Genomic DNA, 22,807 nt, shown 5'->3' on the forward strand with positions numbered 1-22,807 from the left:
GAGGAACCGGAACCAAACCCCCTAATCACGCTTCTCTATACTCTGGGAGAAGGATGGAAACCGGTGTCCCAGATATACGCCCAACTGAGCGACATCCCCAACCCACGAAGCGCCAACTTGAGAGATAAATGGGAAACTGACATAGGCAGAGAATTGTCTGACGAAGAATGGGAAAGGGCCCTGTCATTTCCTAAATCGGTCTCTAGAAACCACAGATTCAGACAAATTCAACTTAACCTCCTACATCGAACATACCTGACACCATCCAGGCTAACAAAACTTAACAACAAACTACCCTCTAACTGCATATGGTGTGGACAGTATAATGCAGACTTGATCCATATGTTCTGGCAATGCACTAAAACGCAATTCTTGTGGACCACTATTCAGCAGACAAGCAACAACATGGGAGCGACTAGATACAAGTGGACCCCGGAGGAATGCCTACTGGGCACGTATACCAGGCCGGCCAAACTCAAGCATTTCACCAAACTAATGGACATCATGTGTATACTGGCAAAAAGGGCCGTGGCAATGTCCTGGAAGAAGGCAGCAGGGCCCCAACAGAAACACTGGCACTCTGAGTTGAAACGCTGGGTGCGAGCAGAAACCTCAGCGTGGGAGGAAAGCATAACTAGATCGACCGACGAATCTAGCTCGTCCCTGGAAGCTTGGAAGGAACTTACAGACTCCCTGTTTTATCCCTCTGATGACAAGCCTCCGTGAATCAATAAGAGCCAACCGTACAATGGGCCTGAGACCATAGTCCGCCAGTTATTAAGCTGTTTCCCTCCTTTTCCTTCCCCCTCACTCCAAACCGCCTGGAACCCTTCCCCCCCGACCCACTTGGTGACACCAACCCAACTTAGCACGCAGAATCACTGGGAGAAAGTTAATGTTTTATGGTTTGTTTGTTGTTGTTTTTCCTCATTAACTCTCAACATCCTTGTACCCTGGCATATGTTATCCTACAAGTGTGTTCATTAATAAATGCCAATAAACAAATTTGAAAATAAATAGCTCCACCCAGGCTGAGAAGAAACTGTCTTGGAATCAGACTCCTTTTTGTGTTCTGTGGTGAAGTGACTAACTCGGACACTGCTAATAGAAGTTCTCAGTGGCATGCAGAGCTCTGCTGGTGCACAAACACTCCAGTTATGAGACAAAATCTTTCTGACAACTTTATTAAAGACAGCTAAAATCATAAATCAAACATGTATTTATTGATTGTGACCTTTCTCTGATACACTACAGTTTATTGACAAGTATTATGAATTTCACTCTTCATTTGGCTAAATAACGTCAGGTTTACACAGCGAATTCATCGTAAAACATTTCCCAAGGGACGACTCTGCACATTTTCTCCAGCTCTTTATGCATCAGTTCAATGGGATACGTTTTGTTTGTGGCTTAATTTATAATCCTCCACATCGTTAGTAAGCAGTTTCTTATTGCAGCACATGATTCTGAAGACCAAATCCATTCTTGTTAAAATGTCTGCCAGAAGAATAAGTGTCACTCAGCATTACCATGTCAATCACTCTACCGCGTATTTAATAAAGCTAAAGGAACATAGAGGGTAAATCTTCTTGCTGCTGAACGGTGACCTCTGAATTTCATATAAACCGATCAGGATAATTTCCTACTTTCTTTTCACCGCCCCGTATTTCTTAGGGTGAGTAGAAGTTAGTGAATTGAACCTTAAAATAACATTGAGCCATTTATATACCAAGATAAAAGGGATATTGTATGAATAGTTTGTTGCCTATAGTGGTGCTTCGAAGGGATTGATGTTTTTTCAGCATTCCATACCTCGGTACATATTCGTCTCAGTTACTACCTGTTAAAATGCTGGAAACTATGTTCCACCCCATAGAATTAATGTTCATTCTACAAAAGGAAAAGTAGCCATAGCACTGTTCTGAGAAGCTGCCTGGTCTTTACTGCATACTCTCTGTAAATTAAATTGTCTGGACACAGATGCTTGAGTTAAAGTTTTGTTTGGCGGACTGTTGGCTCGGAAGGACTCCTGTGCAACTTCTCATCTTTTACTTTTGTAAATTCCCAAAAGGACAGTTTTCTGGCCTGTCAAACCATGCACAAAGCCACTCAATAGTTATTAACGGAAGACACTTTTGCTCTAATAATAATGTCAGAGTTCTACTTCATCACCAGTATCTACATTGTGCACATCCACCATGAGAATGAAGATTTCCCATGCCAGCTGCACAAGTCAGTCTTAATTCTATCAAAGCCAAGGAGGCAAGCATTATGCTTAACTTTCTTTATTGCCACCAATGCAGCTATTCAAATCTTTAAACATTTAAACTCGTATATTTTTTTGTTTGAAAATCACATCAAAACCTTTCTCAGTTTAAATGGTTCACCGTCCATTTTAGAGGCTTTCTACTGCCTAAAACATCAGGTCCCATGAGCCTCTACCCTTCCTGTAGTCCTGAGGCTATCTCTCTGCACCAATACGGTGTCTGCCTCCTCTATAAGAGTCCCTCATGCAAGGTTCCTTCCTCTTTCTTTGAATGGCCAACTATTCCATCTCAACTTTAACCAAACAATTACTTTAATTCCACAGCTAAGTAACTCCGATTCTCGGCTTGCTGCTCATATGGTCCAACGGGACAACTAAATCAATAGCGGCTCTCTGCTGCTGAATGCCTCATGACGGCTTCTGATCATCTCCTACAACAGATGAAACAAACAACATGAGGGTGGGAATGTGACACTTTCACACAATTCAAATATGCATCGGCAGATCCCTGCTGTAAATCTTGTTCGCATTTGATTGGTGGGATATAATGCTTGCCTCCTTGTCTTTAATAGAATCAAGACTAACCTGTGCTGCTAGCATGGGTAATCTTCATTCTATTGCAAGACTGTGGTGAGCATTATGCTTGTTCAAAGCTTGCCACCACTTTATTAGCCATATCTGACACAGGCTTAAAGTAAAATATCTCAAACGTGGATTCTGAGGACCAATCCGCTGCTTTCATTATGTCCTGTAGGGACACTCCTGCTGAGTATGCTCTAGAGGCCATCGAACCCCTTACCAAAAGCGCCCCGAAAAGGGTCAACTCTATACCTGCCCACTGCATCACTTCCCTCACCCACCTGGCTATTGTCACTGTAGCTACTGCATGATGAGGTTTCCTACGCGCTATTAGCAGCTGTGTAACACCTGTTGGTCTAAAGCTCGCTGTTTACGCTTCGTAATCTTTGATAAACTGGGCCACACACAATTTCCTGTTCTCGGGGTAGTAAGGGTAAGAAATTACTCTAGCATCCGTCTTAGTTCTCTGCATAATGGTAAAAGGCACTCCCTCTGGATAGAAAATCTTTCTATCTATCTCTAAGGCTTTTACATCTGAGACTCTTCGACAAGCTGTTAGGCAAAGCACCATTGCTAACTTGCCTGAAAGTTGCGACCTAGATAGGCATACATTCTCTGGCCATCTCATAAATAATTGCAAGACGTCTCTTACATCCCATAGGTTGGTGTATTTGGGGTCTGGCGGTCTCCGTAACTTTATTCCTCTTAAAAGTCTATGGATTGCTGGATGTTCGCCCACTGCCATACCTTCTACTTTGTCATGACCTGCCAACAAGGCTGAGCAAAAGACCCCTATGGTTCTATAGGCGTTGCCCTCCTGGAATTTAGATGCCAGAAAATTAAGACTATGCACTATAGGGGCTGAAACAGGATCCAACTGCTGACAGGTGCACCATTGCGCCCATGCCTTCCATGCTGAACTATAGCTCCTGAAGGTGGAAGGCGCCCAGGAGTCTCTGATACATTCTGCAGCAAGCTGCGAAATGCCTGGCAGCTCCCATCTCTTCCTGAAATTCTGCAGGCCATCAGATGTAGGGAGCCCACCACTACCAGAGGGCGTCTCTGACCTGTTGGGCTGAGGAGGAGGTCCCGGTGATGCAGGACTATCCTCGGGAAATCCGAGGAAAGTTCCATTGCTACTGGAAACCACGGTTGGGACTTCTAGAACGGGACCACGAACACTAGTTCTGCCTGCTCTCTGTGAGCTTTCACTAGAACTCTTGTGATTAGGATGAACGGCGGAAAGGCGTAATGGACTGCTCCGGTCCAGGGCTGGAGGAACCCACCCGGGTCCATCCTCCAGCTGAAATATCTGCTCGTCTGTGCATTCAGTCTGGATGCAAATAGATCTTTATCTAGGGGTTCCCACACTTCTTGTAGTTGGTCGAATATTTGGGGAAGTAGTTTCCAGTCGCTGGCGTCCGCAATGTATCGCAAGTTCCAGTCTGCAACATCGTTGAGTGCTCCTGGAAGATACTGCGCTGAGATTGCTATCTGATTCTGTAGGCAGTAATGCCAGAAGTCCTTCGCCAGCTCCGCCAGCATCTTCGATCTGGTACCACCGAGCTTGTTGATGTAGCGAACTGCTGAGATGTTGTCCATTTTTAACAATACACAGCATTTGGCTCTGCCTTTGGTGAAGGCTCTCACAGCAAAGGAGCATGCTAGCAGCTCAAAACAGTTTATGTGAAGTTGTAATTTGTCCGCGGACCATTTCCCTCCTGTCTCTAACTGTTCGCAAGGCGCTCCCCACCCTGCTCTGCTCGCTTCGGACTCTATTACTAAATCTGGAGTGTCGCCGAAAATGGCTCAGCCGTTCCAGGCATCCATGTTCTCCAGCCACCAGTGGAGTTCCGTCGTGGCTTTGTCGTCTAAATCCATGTGTTGGTGGTATATGAGACCCTCCGACAGGTGTCTTATCTTGAGACGCTGCAGTGCTCTGTAATGGAGAGGGCCTGGAAATATAGCTTGGATAGAAGCCGCAAGCAGCCCCACTATCCTGGCTAGATTTCGAAGGGAGATTACTTTCTTCGCTAAAATTGCTCTGAGCCCTTCTTTATCACTCTCACTTTGTGATTCGGTAGCTCTAGAGTCGCTTTTAGGGTGTCTATCATAAATCCTAGAAATTCGATCCTTTGGACCGGTTGTAACTGGGACTTGTCTAGATTCACTAGAAAACCTAGGGAGGATAATGGGGAGAAAATCCAACTAATGTCGTTGGTTAGAGAGGCCTTGTCTGCTCCCAGCACCAGGATGTTGTCTAGATATATTATTATTCAGATCCCTCTCTCCTTTATGGCTGTGGCTACCGGCCGCATCAGTTTGGTAAATGCCCAAGGTGCCGAGGCGAGGCCGAACGGCAAGCACTTGAATCGCCAAGTCTCTATGTTCCATCGAAAACGCAGGAATCTGCGAAGAGCCCTCGCTATCGGTATCATCAGATACGCGTCCTTGAGGTCCAGGCGAGCTAGCCAGTCCCCTGAACGTAGTAGGTCTCTGAGAAGGTGGATTCCTTCCATCTTGAAATGGTTGTATTTCAACCATTCGGTTAGATTCTTCAGATTGATGACGGGGCAGACCTTTTCTTTTTTCTGTGAACCAGAAACATGTTGCTGATAAAGCCCGGTCATGATTGAGTTTCGCGCTCTATTGCATCCTTTTGATGTAATTTTTTCAGCTCGCTCTGAAGAAGAGCTGCTTCGCATATGCATAGCTTGCGGTTCTCGCTCTTGAACGGGATCGCTTAGGCAATCTATGTGTAACCCTTCTACTGCGCCTCGCACCCATGCATCGCTGGATAAGGTGTACCATGCGTTCAAAAACTGGAGGGTTCTACCTCCCACCTGCGCACTGCGTGTGCTCACTGCCAGAGACTCCGGGCTGTCTGTAGACTCCTCTCGGCCTGCGCCCTACCGGAAATCTTGTTTTGGAAGGGAAGAAGGCATCTTGCTGCCTCCCTTCCCAGTATTGCGCTCGATGCCCTTGGGTTCTCCAGTGGAAGGCTGCACGACCGAACGCCCGACCCAGCTGGCGTCCAGTCCCTGCAAAAACCCGCCTGGGAAAGATTCGCTTATGGAATTATGAGCTTTCTCGAGGGCTGAGTAGGTCTCCACGAACTGTGCCATCTCCTTGGAAAAAGCTTCTCCAAAAAGGAGACCTTTGGCTCCCTGTCCTGCTTCATAAGACAAGAGGTCGCTCAACTTAGAGTCTATTTTCAGGAGTAGTCCCCTCTTCCTCTCAGAAGGCAGGGCGCAGTTCGCATTTCCCAACAAGCAAACTGCACGCTGAGCCCAATTGGCTAGTGCGGTGGGGTCAATCGGGGTCCCGGTATCTTTTCCCTTTTCGGCAAGGTCCATGATCTTAGCCAAAGGGCCTGCTAGGTCGAGCACTTTGTCCAGGCAGCCCCTCCATGCCCTGTCCACACCTTTGTGGAAGTCTCTGGAGGCTTTTGTTACAAACGTGACCATCTTTGGGTCCAAATCGGGAGTCTCATAGTTTATCGGGTAGGTCAGGTCGAGGGCATTCTACTCTCATGCGGGCACGGACCTCTTTGTCCAATGGCTTTCTAATGTGTTGCGCCATGTAAAGCGCTACTATGGGTGAAGGTCCCCATTCTGCGGACCTCGGGTGTCAGATGGCCTCTGGGTCGAACATGTCTTGAATGTCTTCCTCTCCCTCGGGTATCAGGGATTCTGTTGCAGGGTGCCCAGGAAGGTCTTCCTCCTCCCCTCCTTCATTGTCGAGCGAGTAGCCCTCATCTATGTCCCCTTGATTATTCACCCCTGGGGCAGGGGGTCTGGGCTGGCGATCTGTTGTCTTCGCCAGGAAAGCTTTTTTCAGTCTTGAGACTGGGTCTTCAGGTTCTTGTGAGTCGGGGTTGACTCTTCTTTCTTTGCTCGGAGGGGTCAAAGAGCTTTTGCTCTTCCGAGATGTACGCCTCTGTTGAACCCCATCCAAGGGGTGTCCGACCGACGTGCCTTCGCCAGGGCTAAGAACCAGTTTTTTCTTGGAGGAACTTTGTTCCCTGTCTTGCATCCATGCTTGTAGCATGTCAAGTCTATGAGCGATTGGCTTTATGCCCTCTGGTACAGCTTGGGAGAGAGAGTGTCCCAGAACTTTTTTAAAGCTGAGAGAGAGATCAGTGTTATGCTGACAGGGCTGCTCCTCCCACTCCTCTTCACTGTACTCTGAAGTAGTGGAGTGTTCCTCACCATATTGAGCCATGACTCCTTGTGTTTGCAGTGCTAACTTACTAGTGTTGGCTAATTTACGCTCCCCGAATGCTTAGGTGTGGCTCTGGTCACAGGCCACCCCAGAGACTCTAGGCACAGCCTCTGCTGCCAATTGTCCAATCCTTTACTGCAGCACTGTTTCTTAGCGTGCAAAATTATTCTTCTGCTTTCCTTTTTTTTTTTTTTTTGTACACTCCTGCAATGTTCTCCATGTCCTCTCTCCGCCGACAATCAGCGCGCAAAGGAGGAAGTGGCCCGGGGGACAATGGGAAGGATTTTTCCTCCCCCTCCCCTGGGTCCTAGTATGCACCTCCTGATCAAGGGATCGCGCTGTGGAGCGAGGCCGGCTGCCTCATGCCAGCTGATCCACTCTCGGCTCCGGCCCCGCCTCCACTTCTCGCTGATGAGAACTCTTCGTGTGCGGCCGCACGCGAAATGAACTGCTTGCTGCCTCTACTAGCAGCCCCTCAACGAGTGCCTTCCTAACCCTGCGACGACTGGTAAATCATACCGATTATGAGATTACATGACAGAATAATTACTTAAATGAAAATAGTTATGCGCGCGGCGCTCAAGAATATATTATAAATTATACGTGATATCTAATCATAACATTCTTATTTTCAGTATTATGAGCAATTAACATAGTACTTAACTGACTGGCAGCAAAAAGAAAGAGGAAGGAACCTTGCATGAGGGACTCTTATAGAGGAGGCAGACACCGGATTGGTGCAGAGAGATACCCTCAGGACTACAGGAAGGGTAGAGGCTCATGGGATTTGATGTTTTAGGCAGTAGAAAGCCTCTAAAATGGACGTTAAACCATTTAAACTGAGAAAAGATTTGTTGTGATTTATAAAAACAAAAAAATATGAGTTTAAATGTTTAAAGATGTGAATAGCTGCATTTGTGGCAATAAAGAAAGTTAAGCATAATGCTCACCTCCGTCTTGCAATAGAATGGCCTTGTAGCACTGTGGGCTGTCTGAAATGTGTTTCTAGAAGTTGCTGGGGTCTTTGTACAGATCAGAGTCTGGGTACTTTCTGGAAAGTCTGCATGTTAGTCACTGTGACCCAAGAGTGGTCTTGAATATGACATTTCCTTTGGTAGTGTTCTGCTTGGTTGTTGTGTCAGTGCTTCCGGTGTGTACCGTGTGACACTATTGGGCATTGGTTTCCTTATTCTGCTTTGTTTAGGGATGCTCTGCTTTGTTTAGGGATGCTATGCTCCTCTGGGTGGTCAGGAGGTGGAGTTGAAAGTGGGCCTTCTTGGCAAGGTCCTGGATGTGAGGGAGCAAGGAAAGAGAGGAGTAAAAGATGACTCAAAGGTTTCTGGCTTCAGATGAAGGAGAAAGGGGGGACCATAGAGGTTGGCGAGAGTGAGGGGAAGAACCAGGGAGCAAGGGTCCCAATGGGAAAGATCTCAGTTTTGCTGGCGTTGAGGTAGAGATCATTGGAGGCACAACAGGACTGGATGGCAGATAGGCAGTCGGGAATGATAGAGGAAGTAAGGAGAGGATCAGAAGGAAGTTTGAACAAAAGTTGTGTGTCATCTGCATAACACTTGAAGTAAGGAGAGAAAGTGGAAATTAGGTGTGTAAGCGGAGAAGGATAGATGTCAAAGAGCCAGGAAGAAAGGTTGGAGCCCTGGGGAATGCCACAGGTGGGGATAGAGGTGGGAAGGGAGAAAGAGCCAAGGATAACCTGGGAGGCACTGTCATTGCAAACAGACGAACGTGGTTTACTGTCCTCTTGGACCAGAAGAATAACTCCCTTCATCTGGACAAGCACAGATCCATATAATTGGGAGTTCATCAAAGCAGAGGGAATGTCCCCATTCCCTTGGACTTTTTCAGGCTTCCCTTCCAACTTCCACAAAGTAGGGGGAATGGCTCCCTTCCCCTGGCCTTTCTCAGGCTTGTTATCACAGTTCCACATTGAAGGGGGAATGGCCAGTTGGGCAGACCTGGTATACCCTTCTGCCAGGTACTGCCTTGAGTTCCAGACTCTTTCAATATGCTCTCTCTTTCTCTTTATCTGACCCTCTCCACGGGCTCTACGGTTAGTCAAGGTGTACTCCGCTGACAGGTACTGCCTTGGATCCCAGACCCCTTCAACAAGGCTTCTTGTATTTGGCTCTCCAGCCCCCTTTTACTGGATTCCCCATTTATATTGGCTTCTCATTCTCGGGTCCCAGTCAGATACCTTCACATTGGCTTTTTGTTCTCGAGTCCCAGACCCCTTTATATTGGCTTTTCATTCTCTGGTGCCAGTTCACTTCACATTGGTTTTTTGTTCTTGGGCCCCAGGCCCCTTTATATTGGCTTTTCGCTCTCGGGTCCCAGACCCCTTCACATTGGCTTTTCATGCTCCCTCAAGGTTTCCGGGTCATCCCTGTACCTTCCGGGTGGGCTCCCGTTTCCTCACCTCGACCTCAGGCTTCTCTGCGTCTTCGGACAGTTCTTAGGAGTTGGTTCCTGTTTGCGCGCTGCTGTGCATGGCTCCCCAGCTCTTCCTGGGAGCCGGGCTGCACGTACCTGCTTGACCATTTCCCACTGTGCTCTTCTGCGCCGTGAGCCTCAGCCTCTTCCATCTTTGGTTCCTCTGTCTCGTCTGGAGCAGGTAGGGATGCTGTAACTTCTCCAGTCACGTCCCGGTCAGCAGCTGCAGGATCAGCTCCGCCGTCTGCGGTATTCAAACTTCGCTTGCGGTGCCTCCAGGGAGGGACTGGACACATGGTTAGTCCCTCATACATTTTTAAGTCCCTCCTCATAAAAGAACTAGACTGTTCATTAAGGTTGTCTTGAGGGCTCTTCAGTGCTCCAAGCCTCTTCCTCGTCCCATGTTGAGATAACAGTTCAGTGTAGTCAACCCTACTCTTCCTCGTCCCAGTACTACGGGTACTATTGCTCTAGCATAAGTACATATGGAAGTTAGTAGGAGTAGGGGAGATAAGGAAGGAGCTGTGAAAGAGATGGTGAATGGTTAAAATGCTGTGTCTGGCCATGATGTCCTCCCTGTATCGAAGAGGGGGTATAGCTCCCCACAAGATCCTCCTGCTGAGTACCACCACAAAGGGGACTATCTGGTAGTGGCATCACCTCCATGGACTCATGGAAAGGGCCTCCCCCTCGGGGAGAAGGGACGACATCATAGGATTTATCAGAGTACTTTTTGCAGCAGCGGTGCAGAAGAGCATGCCCCGCTTGAGATAACCAGATGCATAGCTGGTGCCCCGGAGGCATTAGGTATGTCATGCACCACTGGTCCTGATAACTAGGTGGCGCTAGACTGTAGCAACAGGAACCACATTGAGATATAAGTAGAGGTGGTCAGATATGGTGGGAGGGGCAGTAGGGTATGGTGCAGGTTGGAGTTTGCAGGGCAACTAGACACTGCACCAGATGTTGGCCAGCAGGGAGGTAAGAGGAGGTCTAGCTGGGAGGCTGAGATGGCAAAGTTCATTTAAACGTCAAAGACCATAGAACTCGTGAATCTGTGTTAGAGAGTTCATGTCTACAATTGGTTAGCAAAAGTTCATTTGTTACCTATATCTAAACAGGAGGACCACATATCCATATTTCACGACAATGTGTGAGGAGAAAGAATTCAATTCTACTCACTAGGACATAATACAATCATAAATATTTTATTCATATATCAACTTTATATATAAAAAACACATATAAAAATCCATTTTAAAGTCCTAAAAATTCAGAATTCATCAGAAGTACCTATGACAGTGCAAATCTAGAATCAGTTAGTGATCAAATAACTCATCTGATAAGGTACCACAACAATATCATATCTCAAAGTAAGAATACCTCAGACATACTTCATTCATACACACTCGCACATTCTAACCTTATCATTTTTAATACATTCAAATCTAAACAGTTATATCACAAATATAAAACAAATATCTAAAATACAATCACAAGTCACTATTGTTCGGAAAAAATGACAAATCAACAACCTTCTGAGGTATAAATCGCTACTGCTGTTGTGATTTGATCTAATTTTAACAATACTATACAACATAGGATTGATTTCCCCAACCCAACATGTTTCTTTCTGTACTCGGATTATTATGCAGAAATTCTTCAGGGGTTAAGTATATCTTACCTATAAAAAAGAAACAAACACAGGAACAGGGATTGTGTCCTCCGACGTATTCCTCATCTTAGATATCTCCTTCCAGCTCTGCTGGCCTCGGAAAAATTTTTCTCTCTAGAGGGCGCTGCGCGTCGACGTCCTCCGAGTCAATGTCCCTCGACAGCCGCCGTATCGACGTCGACGTCATCCTGCCTATAAAGGCCGCGCGCAGCGTCCGTTGCTCAGTTCCGTTTTTCCGCGCTTACTCAGTGCCTCGGAATACCGTTGCTCAGTTCTTGTCAGATTAATCCTATCTACCTCGAGTTATTCGATCCGTACTCGATGGCTTCCTCGTCGGAACCGACAACTCCTCGATCCGGCTTCAAAAAATGCCGAGATTGTGGGAAAAAGATGTCGCTGACTGACCCTCACAGAGTTTGTCTGTGGTGTTTGGGAGCTGAACACCATTGTTCGGAATGCGAGGACTGTATGTCCATGACAGCTAAGGCCCTGAAGGAGCGTAGGGGGAAGCTGGAGAAAGGTAAAACTTTTAAAGCTTCTTCTTCGTCGACGAAGTCGAGACACTCGTCTCCTCGTCACCATTCGCGTTCCAGGTCTCGGAGTGGGTCCCATCACTCCTCGAGATCGAAGCACTCGAAGAGGAGACGTCGAAGATCCCCTTCTCCGTCTTCCTCTTCCTCTGTTTCGCCAAAAAGAATCCCTTGCCCCACGAAACATAGTGCCCGGGCTGAATGGGAGGAATTCCGCAAAAATATGATGAGCGTCTTCGAGAAAGCGGCCTCGACCCCCTCGAAGACTGCCGAGAGCGATGCTCTGGTCGAAAGACCCAAAGGTCAAAAAAGCCGCGAGTCGCAGTACCCGGCGAAGGAAACCTCTCGAGCGCGTCTCGAACCCTCGAGTAGGACTATGACCTCCTAACCTTCCTCGAAGGTTCCGTCGACGCTGTCGACGAGAGTTCCGTCAACGCCGAGGTCGGTGTCTTCGACACCGTTGTCGAAGGGACCTTCGACACACGGGTCTGTCGACTCGACGCCAGCTTCGACACCGGCGTCGACGCCAAGAAAAGTCACGGTTACGACACACCCAGTGACTATCCCCAGGTCCTCGACGTCGATGGCTTCGAGATTGTCGAGTAGAATTCCAATTCCAATTCTGTCGAGGTCTTCGAGGCCTCCGCCTTTGTTTTCGATGCCACGCTCGAAGCCTTCGACGTCGGCGTCAACGACATCGACGTTTTCGAGGCCGATAATGACAAGTTCGGCACCCTCTGCCTTGGAAATGGGATTTACTCCCTTTATGAGTTCAGAACAATTGAGAACTATGTCCTCAATTTTGGAAGAGGGTGAATTGTCTGAACAGGAAGACACATTTGAGTTGCAGGGACCTGTAACCCCAATTAGAGAGGAATTTTCCTCTGAAGAACGCAGGTTGAAGGACCTTCATGATTCCTTACATGAGGCAAGTGGGTTAGACACTTCCCCTGAGGTGGAGTTTGCTAGGCCAGACCCGGGGAAGCATGCTGAAACCCCCTATAGAGCCTTAATGGCCAGGATCACAGAGTTCATGGGGTGGTCTGCACCTTCACAATCTTTCCAACAAGATGACCTCACGGATATTCTTGACAAAGGCCCACAGGAGGATCCTGTGGTGCCTTTTCATAAAGCTCTTCAGAGGAAGATCATGACAAACTGGGAAACCCCAGATGTCGTACCAGCAGTAAATAAAAAACTGTCTACAAAGTACAGGGTATCTTCTACAGACCCAGAGTTTTTGTCTAAACACCCATATCCAGAAAGTCTGGTGGTACAGGCAGCATCCTCTACCGATGTCAAGACGGCTTATCCTACCGTCCCACAGGACAGGGACGATAAAAAATATGATGCTATGGCAAAGAAAGTCTTTTCAGCATGTAGCATGGCGTTAAAATCTGTTAATGCTACTTGCACCCTTGCTAGGTTCAGCCATACACTTTGGGAGTGTGCTTCTACAGCGGCTGACTGCATCCCGGAGGGAGAAGAAAGGGATGCGTTCCTGAATATTATACAGGACGGTAAAGACACTATGTGCGAATCCCTCCAGACGGGCATTGATTCGGCTGACAGTATCAGCAGAGCAATTGCGGCAAGTACATCAACCAGGAGATTCGCTTGGTTGAGAAAGTCTGGTTTTGCCCCAGATGTGCAAGCCAGGCTCTTGAACATGCCATTCGATGGCTTTTCCTTGTTCGGGAAAAAGGCGGATGACAGTTTAGAGAAACTGCAAACTTCAAAAGCAGCAGCAAAATCCCTAGGAGCTGCAATCCGTCAGACCCCTTTTCGTCCCACAGGAACCTCTGCGAGGGGCAAGTCCTTTCGCTTCTACTCCGCATTCGGAAGAGGTAGAGGACGACCGGCTCAAAGGGGACAAAGAAGAGCTACCCGAGGTGGACGGGGTAGATATTCAAAAGCCGCAGCAACAGCAGGTGCCTCTTTACCATCGGCATCTGCAACAGCCGCCCCAAAACCACTCTGAGGACTTCCCTCACAGGACACCTGTAGGAGGCAGGTTGACTCAACATCTGGCGGTATGGCAGGCTATCACGTCAGATGCTTGGGCATTGGAAACAGTTGCCCAAGGTTAGTGTCTGCCTTTCCTAAGTATACCTCAGAGTCATCCACCGGGGATCAGCTCTCAGAAAGCTCCAGATCCGCTCCTCTTGCAGGAAATTTTGGACCTGCTAGAGAAAGGTGCCATAGAACCGGTACCTGTAGCGGAGAGGAACAAGGGCTGGTACTCCCCTTACTTTCTCATTCCAAAGAAAGACGGAGGACTGAGACCCATCTTGGACTTGCGAGAATTGAACAAATTCCTCAGAAAAGACAAATTCAAGATGGTCACTCTTTCTCAGATCCTCCAGGCCCTTCAGTTCCAGGACTGGTTGGTATCTCTGGACCTTCAGGACGCTTATTTCCATGTGCCTATCCATCTCAAACACAGGAAATACCTGAGGTTCGCAATTAGCAACTCTCACTATCAATTTCGAGTGCTGCCATTTGGGCTGACCTCCGCCCCGAGGGTCTTCACCAAGTTAATGTCGGTAGTGGCTGCAAGTCTAAGGAGGGAAGGGATTCACGTTACCCCTACCTGGTCGATTGGTTGATCAGGGCTGTTTCTTCGGAACAAGCTCAGATCCAGCTAAATCACGTGTGCCACTTCCTTCACAGTCTGGGCTTCTCCCTCAATTTAAAGAAGTCACAAATGATACCATCGCAGAGACTCCAGTTCATAGGAGCGATCCTGGACACTTCCCTGGGAAAAGCCTCGCCACCAGAGGTGAGGGCTCAAGATATTCTACAGATGGTTACCAAGTTCCAACATGCCCAACGTCTCCCAGCCTTCGACTTTTTGAGGTTGCTAGGCCTCATGGCATCCTGCATTTTCCTAGTGCCAGAGGCTCGCCTGAGAATGAGATCCCTCCAGTGGGCACTGAGGACTCAGTGGTCACAATTCTCAGGGAGAATGACAGATCTTCTTCAGGTTCCCGACAGAGTAGCTCGAGAACTTCAGTGGTGGGCCTATCAGGAGAATATTCTGAAAGGAGAACAGTTTTGGCAACCCTGGCCGGAGATAACAGTAGTCATGGATGCCTCACTCACGGGGTGGGGAGTCCACGCCAACGACTTGACCATCAGCGGTCGTTGGTCTCCATCGGAGTCCAGACTACATATCAACCTGTTAGAGCTGAGAGCCATCAAACTTGCGCTGAAGGCGTTCCTGCCAGCTGTACAAGGGAAGAACGTCCTGATAATGACTGACAACACGGTGGCCATGCATTACCTCAACAAAAGAGGAGGCGTAGGATCACTACCCCTGTGCAGAGAGGCGATGCAGCTCTGGTTTTGGGCAATCCAAGAAGGAATCTCTCTATCGGCAGTTCACCTAGCCGGAGAGAAGAACTTGACAGCGGACGCTCTGAGCAGGCAGAACACAGTCTCCCACGAGTGGGAGCTAGCTCAGGAAGTCCTTCAAGAGATCTTCGCCCCTTGGGGAACCCCTCAGGTAGATCTGTTCGCCACCAGCCTAAACAGGAAATGCGACCTGTTCTGCTCAAGGGAATTTCCCCCGAGAGGAGCTCTGGGAGACGCGTTCATAGTGGACTGGGAGTTTCCGCTTCTGTACGCGTTCCCACCGGTCCCTGTCATTCCTCAAATGATCAGGAGGTTGAGAAGATTCCGGCGAACCATGATCCTAATTGCCCCGGATTGGGCCAGGAGAACGTGGTACCCGGACCTTCTAGACTTGTCCATCTGCCCTCGAATTCGACTTCCACTCAAAGAGAACCTACTCTCACAGAAGGGAAGTCAGGTTCTCCATCCAGACATCAAAACCCTCAACCTTCACGCTTGGCTTCTGAAAGGCTGAGGTACAAAGATTGGGACCTCCCTGATGATGTTATGGAGGTGTTGCTTTCGGCAAGGAGGCCAGCAACAAAGTCTTTATACCGCTGCCGTTGGAACAGATTTTGCAGCTGGTGTAGAGAACAGAATATCGACCCTTTTTCATGTGGTACACCAATGGTTTTGTCCTTCCTACTATATTTCGCAAATTCAGGCCTTCAAGTTGGCACCATTAAGGGCTATCTCACAGCGCTATCCATGTTTAAGCGTACTGCGGAAGAACCATCCTATTTCAAATTACCCTTGGTAATACAGTTTCTAAAGGGGTTAACCAATGTTTATCCCCCAAGACCATTCCAAGTTCCCCTATGGGATTTAAACTTAGTACTAACTTTCCTGATGGGCACACCTTTCAAACCTCTCCATTCTTGTTCGTTAAGATTCCTTACCCTTAAAACTGTATTATTAATAGCACTTACATCTGCTAGAAGGGTGAGCGAATTACAAGCTCTTTCTTGTAAACCCCCTCACACAATATTTCACAAAGACAAAGTTGTCCTACAAGTGAAGCCTAATTTCCTCCCAAAGGTGGTTTCTGAATTCCATATCACTCAGAAGATTACCCTACCATCTTTCTATCCTCCTCCTCACCCGGGGAAAGAGGAAGAGAGGTTATACAGGCTAGACCCTAGGAGGGCTTTAAGTTTTTACATCAGTAGACTAGCCAGGATAAGACAGGCAGACCAGCTGTTTGTAGGTTACGCAGGTCACAAGCTGGGGTTACCAATAACTAAGCAGACCATTTCCAGATGGATCATTCTAGCCATTCTGGAATGTTATAAACTGGCAGGGAAAGAGCCCCCTCAAAACCTGAGGGCTCATTCGACCAGAGGTATTGCAGCTTCATCGGCCCTCAAAAGAGGGTTGCTGGTTAAAGACATCTGTGCGGCCGCTACATGGTCGTCTGTCCATACCTTTACACGTTTTTACAATTTGGATTCCTCCTCCAGTCAAGAGACTAGGTTTGGAAGGGCTGTACTGCATTCTATTCATCAATAGAAGACAGCGTGAAGTCAGTACTCCCTCCTCCAATAATAGAATACTGCTATGGGAGCCTATCTAAGATGAGGAATACGTCGGAGGACACAATCCCTTCGAAGAACAAGTTACTTCTTACCTTGTAACGTTCTTTCGACGGGATGTTCCTCCGACGTATTCCTCATCGACCCTCCCATCCATCCCCGCAGTTCTACTTCCCTTGTTGTTGCAGCTTACGCCCCTTCAGGGTGATTAGTTTAGTCCAGAAAGTATTATTGTGGGCTACAAAACGGAACTGAGCAACGGACGCTGCGCGCGGCCTTTATAGGCAGGATGACGTCGATACGGCGGCTGTCGAGGGACATCGACTCGGAGGACGTCGACGCGCAGCGCCCTCTAGAGAGAAAAAAATTTCCGAGGCCAGCAGAGCTGGAAGGAGATATCTAAGATGAGGAATACGTCGGAGGAACATCCCGTCGAAAGAAAGTTACAAGGTAAGAAGTAACTTGTTCATCTAAAATACAATCACAAGTCACTATTGTTCAGAAAAAATGACAAAAGAAACTTGACATCATAAAAGGGTTCGAATGGCCTTCATGCCATTGTTTTGTTATTCTTTCTTTTCTGTAGAGATTGTCCAAAGTATACTGGACACGTAAGTTCTCCAATTACGAGGGGCCGAATAGCAGCTACATTGATTTATAAAACAGTAGACTGGAACCAACTGATGCCTAGATACGAAATTGCTCAGAGATATAAACCTTAAAGAGTTGGAATTGCTCTCTAACAGTGAGTTCATGATGCTTTTGAAGTATATGACACATTGTGTTTTAATATCCACCTGTTGGTTTTATGTAACACAGAACCATACCTGGTGATGGGGTTATAAGGTAATTGTTCGCCCTCATTTGTGACGTATGTCGTATGACAACTAGGATTAAAATATTAAAGACACCACCACAATGTGTCTAAAATTACCATATAGTTCTGGTGATATGGGTGAGTCTAACGATGATCACAATAGTGGTAGTATGTTAGGATTAGACAAATTGAGTTGGTCTCCTAGTTACTTTACCATTTGGTAAAAGTGACCTCTTAGATTCAGAAGACGATGTTGTAGGGGTTAGAAATTACCTCTTTTGTGCACTTCGTTCATTAATAGTACGAAGTTAGCTTATATCAATCAGTAAGTTATTGCATTTATAGCCTGATTGAGTATGTTCCTGTGTTTGTTTGTTTTTTATAGGTGAGTTCATGCTACTGTACGGTGGTCTACATTGAAAAATATCTCAGTTCTGAATACACAAGATATACTTAACCCCTGAAGAATTTCTGCATAATAATCCGAGTACAGAAAGAAACATGTTGGGTTGGGGAAATCAATCCTATGTTGTATAGTATTGTTAAAATTAGATCAAATCACAACAGCAGTAGCGATTTATACCTCAGAAGGTTGTTGATTTGTCATTTTTTCCGAACAATAGTGACTTGTGATTGTATTTTAGATATTTGTTTTATATTTGTGATATAACTGTTTAGATTTGAATGTATTAAAAATGATAAGGTTAGAATGTGCGAGTGTGTATGAATGAAGTATGTCTGAGGTATTCTTACTTTGAGATATGATATTGTTGTGGTACCTTATCAGATGAGTTATTTGATCACTAACTGATTCTAGATTTGCACTGTCATAGGTACTTCTGATGAATTTTTGAATTTTTAGGACTTTAAAATGGATTTTTATATGTGTTTTTTTATATATAAAGTTGATATATGAATAAAATATTTATGATTGTATTATGCCTAGTGAGTAGAATTGAATTCTTTCTCCTCACACATTGTCGTGAAATATGGATATGTGGTCCTCCTGTTTAGATATAGGTAACAAATGAACTTTTGCTAACCAATTGTAGACATGAACTCTCTAACACAGATTCACGAGTACTATGGTCTTTGACGTTTAAATGAATATTAGGTTATATACAGGCCAGACCATAGGACTGAGATACGCCTGTTATCCCTTGTTACTCCTGTTGGTTGTTGAGATGGCAAAGTGACACGTCTGTTTTTTTTTTCTTTGCACAATATTGTTAGCCAATCATACTGCTAATAATTCGTTTATTTTGTATGTATTTTTTATTTTGTTATTTAGTTTTGTTTATATGATCTAGAGTACAAACCTTGCTCAAGGAGCAGCAGACGGCAGCACTCTTTACCTGGGCCATTTGTTAACAGGAGCGTCTGTACCATTAGGTGCTGTAAATAGAAGAGATTGTCACGTGGAGTCCCCCTGAGACCACATCACAGTAACTAGTATATGATAAGGACATTGGATGGAATAATGCAAATGACAAACGATAGAATGCATACTGTTTCATTATTTCTTTACATTACACATATTTTCAATTTTGGTTGTAATTTTCCCAAAATTACACTATTTTTGTTCAAGTGTCAAAGCTGGACTTAGAACCCAGGTCTCCTGGTTCCAAAGTCAGAAACGTAGCCAGTCGACCAGATCTCCTACCAAAACCCAGTAGCATGCCTCACAGGGGCTACCTGATGTGTGTTGCTATCGATTTCCAGCGAAACCCTTGCCAGCGGCACTGAGAGTAATTGGTGATGGGAGCTTAAGAGAGACTGGTACGATCCGTTATTCATAAAGAAACATTGCGTGTATAAAGGTGCACGGTTGTTGACAGCCTGCCTTGGATCTTAAGTTTTTGTAATTATTCCAAACTTTAAAGAACGTATTGTTTCTATATGTCCGGCAGCAGCATAGCATTCTGTATGTGAATATGAATACATGATTGCCACATCTATGAGAAAGCATGTTCTGCTTTTGCCATACATGGACAGCTCTGCTTGTACGTTCCACTGAGCACATAGCCTAAGAGTAACACAAGTGAAAGAAAACCCCAGCTATTCCCTGTGGCCACCTACCCCAGCCCATTTTGTCCTGAGTGACAGAGGTAAGCAGCAGCGTGTCTGTGTTGACTATTTTGAGATCTGTGGACAGCCACTGGACTATTGCTGCTAACTGTCATTCATTGTTCTTTGTGTGGATGCTCCTAATTTTTCGTTCCACCATTCTATTTTGGCTTTCCACCTGCTGTAGATAAATGAGCTTGTGACCACCTTTGATGCCGAGCTGCGCCTCTTGCGGCACCAGAAGATGAAGATGGACCTGCGGATGAAGATGGGGGACCTGAGGCACATCACACTGTTCGAAGAGCTGCTGTTCCTCAAGGACTTTGAGAAGCTAGAGGACAAACTCCAGGATAATGTGAACATCCGCCACGCGGAGAAGGAGGACATAAAGGTAGGCACAACATGCATGCCCGCTTTCTTTTTCATACCTGACTTACACAATGAAAAGGGAGGATTCCTGTGAGTAGTATGGAAGCTGAGGTCAAGTGGAACGTATTACAGATAGAAGCCCAGTTTGACACATTTCTGCTTGGGTTTTTTTAAAAAAATGTAATTATATTTTTATTTGGTTGGTTGATAAAAGCATCCTTTCAAATATATATCTCAATTTCACACATCATACTTTCAACATTAAGTCAAATGATTACATCTTAGCAAAAAAGAAAAACTTTGGTATAATGTGTTTGTATATCTCAGCCTATTTTAACAGCGCTCTCAACCTTGGAGCCCAGGTCACTATTGCTTTATAATCGGATGTTTTGTTTAGGGGTTTTTCCGTTAGCTATTTTTTTAGCCAAATTTCCTGCTTCTGGCAATCCATTGGGGCGTTTTAATCATGGTCCAATGGAATCAATAGCACATTTCCCTTTTATTTGTAAAAGAAATATCGGCAATTGCGGAAGAAGTGTCTAATACCAATCCCTAGACCAACAGAGGTTGACTCCAGAGCTTAGATTTCGATCATGTGCAGAAGGGCACATGACAATTAGGCACCCTTTTGAATTTTTATTTTTCAATATTTATTTTGGGCTGGAGAATAAAACCGAAATCCTTTCCTGTTGTCTACTGGTGTGGAATCTGAAAAGAGTTACCTTGGCAGGAGAGTTTGCTGTGTACAAAAAATATTTTTGTTAAATGTATTTTCAAACTCTGAAATCTGTGAATCTGTGATTCTGATTGTAATGTATTTTAAGTGGAATAGATTATTTCACACTTTTTATGATGGTGTTTGATGTTTACAAAGTGTAGAACATGAAATGATATATTCATTATATTTGTAATTATGATGAAGTTTTACAGAATATTTTTTCTAAATAAAAGTATTAATTCCAGTTTAAAAATGTTTGCCTTGACTTCCAGAAATGGTTTCACCGTGAAGCTTTTCCTCTCTAACAACCATGTGGTGACAAAGCCACATTTAATATCCATACATTAAGACTTACAGTGGTTCTGGGGACCAGGGATACTGGCACACTACACAGAGGTAGTAAATGGGGGCATTTCGCAGAGTTCCTCATCCTGTCCGACGGCTTCTTGCAGCATGGTCCCAATGACCTATACTTTGCAAAGACTCCAGCATGGACAGTAGACTTCCCAGGAATGTATGCCCCTTTCTTCACTCCAGGTACTAGGGGTGGAAAGAGGGGCTCACAAAGCCAAATAACCCTCTAACTGGTATTTGACAAAAAAGAGACAACACAGAGTGATTGTGGCATGCCAAATACAAGGTAACCAGTTTATTGCTATAGACTGGGTAAAATGTGAGATAAAGGCCAAGCTCTCACTTATATTCTCCAACGTTTGAACAGAAAACAGGAGTTTATATAGTACAAATGAGTCATTGTGATGTCACAGTAATTAAAACCTATCGCTTCTGGTAATTGGTTCCCTCTACTAAGCTACATATGGAATCCTATATGTGTACAACTACGGATTGGACAATCGTTAGCTAAAATCCCACCGATGGACCTTCCTCTAAAAAGTGCTACCTCATCATATCTGGAAATTAATTGGTAGGCCCTAAATGACTTCTGCAGTCAAAAAAGAAACATATGCTTCATCAGTCAGAATGTGATCACACTATCCATGAAATGATTGCATGATGACACATTTGTGTAGGTGAGAGAGTGAGAAAGACAAGCACATCGCCTTATTTTAATCAACTCAAATAGCCCATGTTACCTCCCATGCCATGAGCCGCCGAGGCTCAAAGCTTTGTTCGCAATCTGTGATCGCCATCCTGCTCTTGACATATTTATGAACAATTATTTTTTGAGTCATCCGGCTTTTACCCTGCTAAGATCTTATCGCTGTAATTAGTTGTTTATTCTTTAGTCACTTCTTGCTCCGTCTTTCACACCTAGCCGAATGCACAGACATTAATCTGTCAACTCCTTCTAACTTTCTGTGATGCCCAATTCATCCCATAAACTTGACATGGTTTGCCGTGTCTTTGCAACTCAATTTATCTGACAGCTGACATTTCTTGTTCTGAAGGCTCTGGGATGTTGACATTGCTTTTAATGTAGCTACCATCTAGCCGGCTACAGCATTTTCGCTGATTTGTTCAAGTGTCCTTAACGGGGCTTTTCTTAAAGAAGCAGTGCTCAATTCTCTTATGGTGCAATTTTTAAAATGGCACGTTATGTTTCTTCTGCAGGACACATTTGCTCTGCATTTATTTGCTGTCTGCCGAGGCCTTGAGCGTGCCTGGCACATAACATTTCTACATATGAGTATGCTGTAACCTCATCCCTACCTATAGAAATACTGCCCTACTAGTGTTGTGAGTCCCTCATCCTTGGTCACCCTTATCTGCCACCTAGTCTATTCTTTTTAAAAAGACACACCAATTGTGCAAGCTGATGCCTCCTCTGTCCCTATTTGTGTAGCAAAACTAACTATTCTTTGTGCCAGCTGTATTTCCAGTTGATTTTAAAGTGCAGTTTCAAATGTGCTCTTTCTGATTTTGTAATTCTGTGTTTTCTGGGGAAGGCAGGGGGGCACCTGCTCTCTAGCCAACAATTGCCCCACTACTGGGGTCTGAAGTCAGGATATCCCAAAACAGACGTTCCGAAGTCCTAGTGGGGCTGTAGGAGAAACCATCCCTCCCCTGCACACAACTGCATCATCCAGTGTTCAGTGGAATGGCCGGCCCATCTTTGACACAGGAGGCAAGGAACACCAACCATCAGTGAGAGCGAAGTGAAAGAAAATATTGCCCCAGCAAACCCGTCACATACTCAAACTACCTCCCCCTCACTCTGCCAGAAC

General features: G+C 45.7%; 1 protein-coding gene across 3 annotated transcripts in view; it reads left to right on the forward strand.

Annotated features, from left to right (window-relative positions):
- The window catches only part of CFAP44 (cilia and flagella associated protein 44), a 1,393,686-nt gene that overhangs the window by 1,228,382 nt on the left and 142,497 nt on the right, over nucleotides 1-22,807 (forward strand). For all 3 annotated transcript variants that reach the window (XM_069635797.1, XM_069635796.1, XM_069635798.1), the window contains one exon: nucleotides 19,722-19,925. In XM_069635797.1, the coding sequence (XP_069491898.1) occupies nucleotides 19,722-19,925 (204 nt within the window). The remainder of the gene's footprint in view (nucleotides 1-19,721; nucleotides 19,926-22,807) is intronic.

The sequence above is a fragment of the Ambystoma mexicanum genome, chromosome 7p, assembly GCF_040938575.1.
Source record: "Ambystoma mexicanum isolate Mex_15411 chromosome 7p, UKY_AmexF1_1, whole genome shotgun sequence".
Lineage (NCBI taxonomy): Eukaryota > Metazoa > Chordata > Amphibia > Caudata > Ambystomatidae > Ambystoma > Ambystoma mexicanum.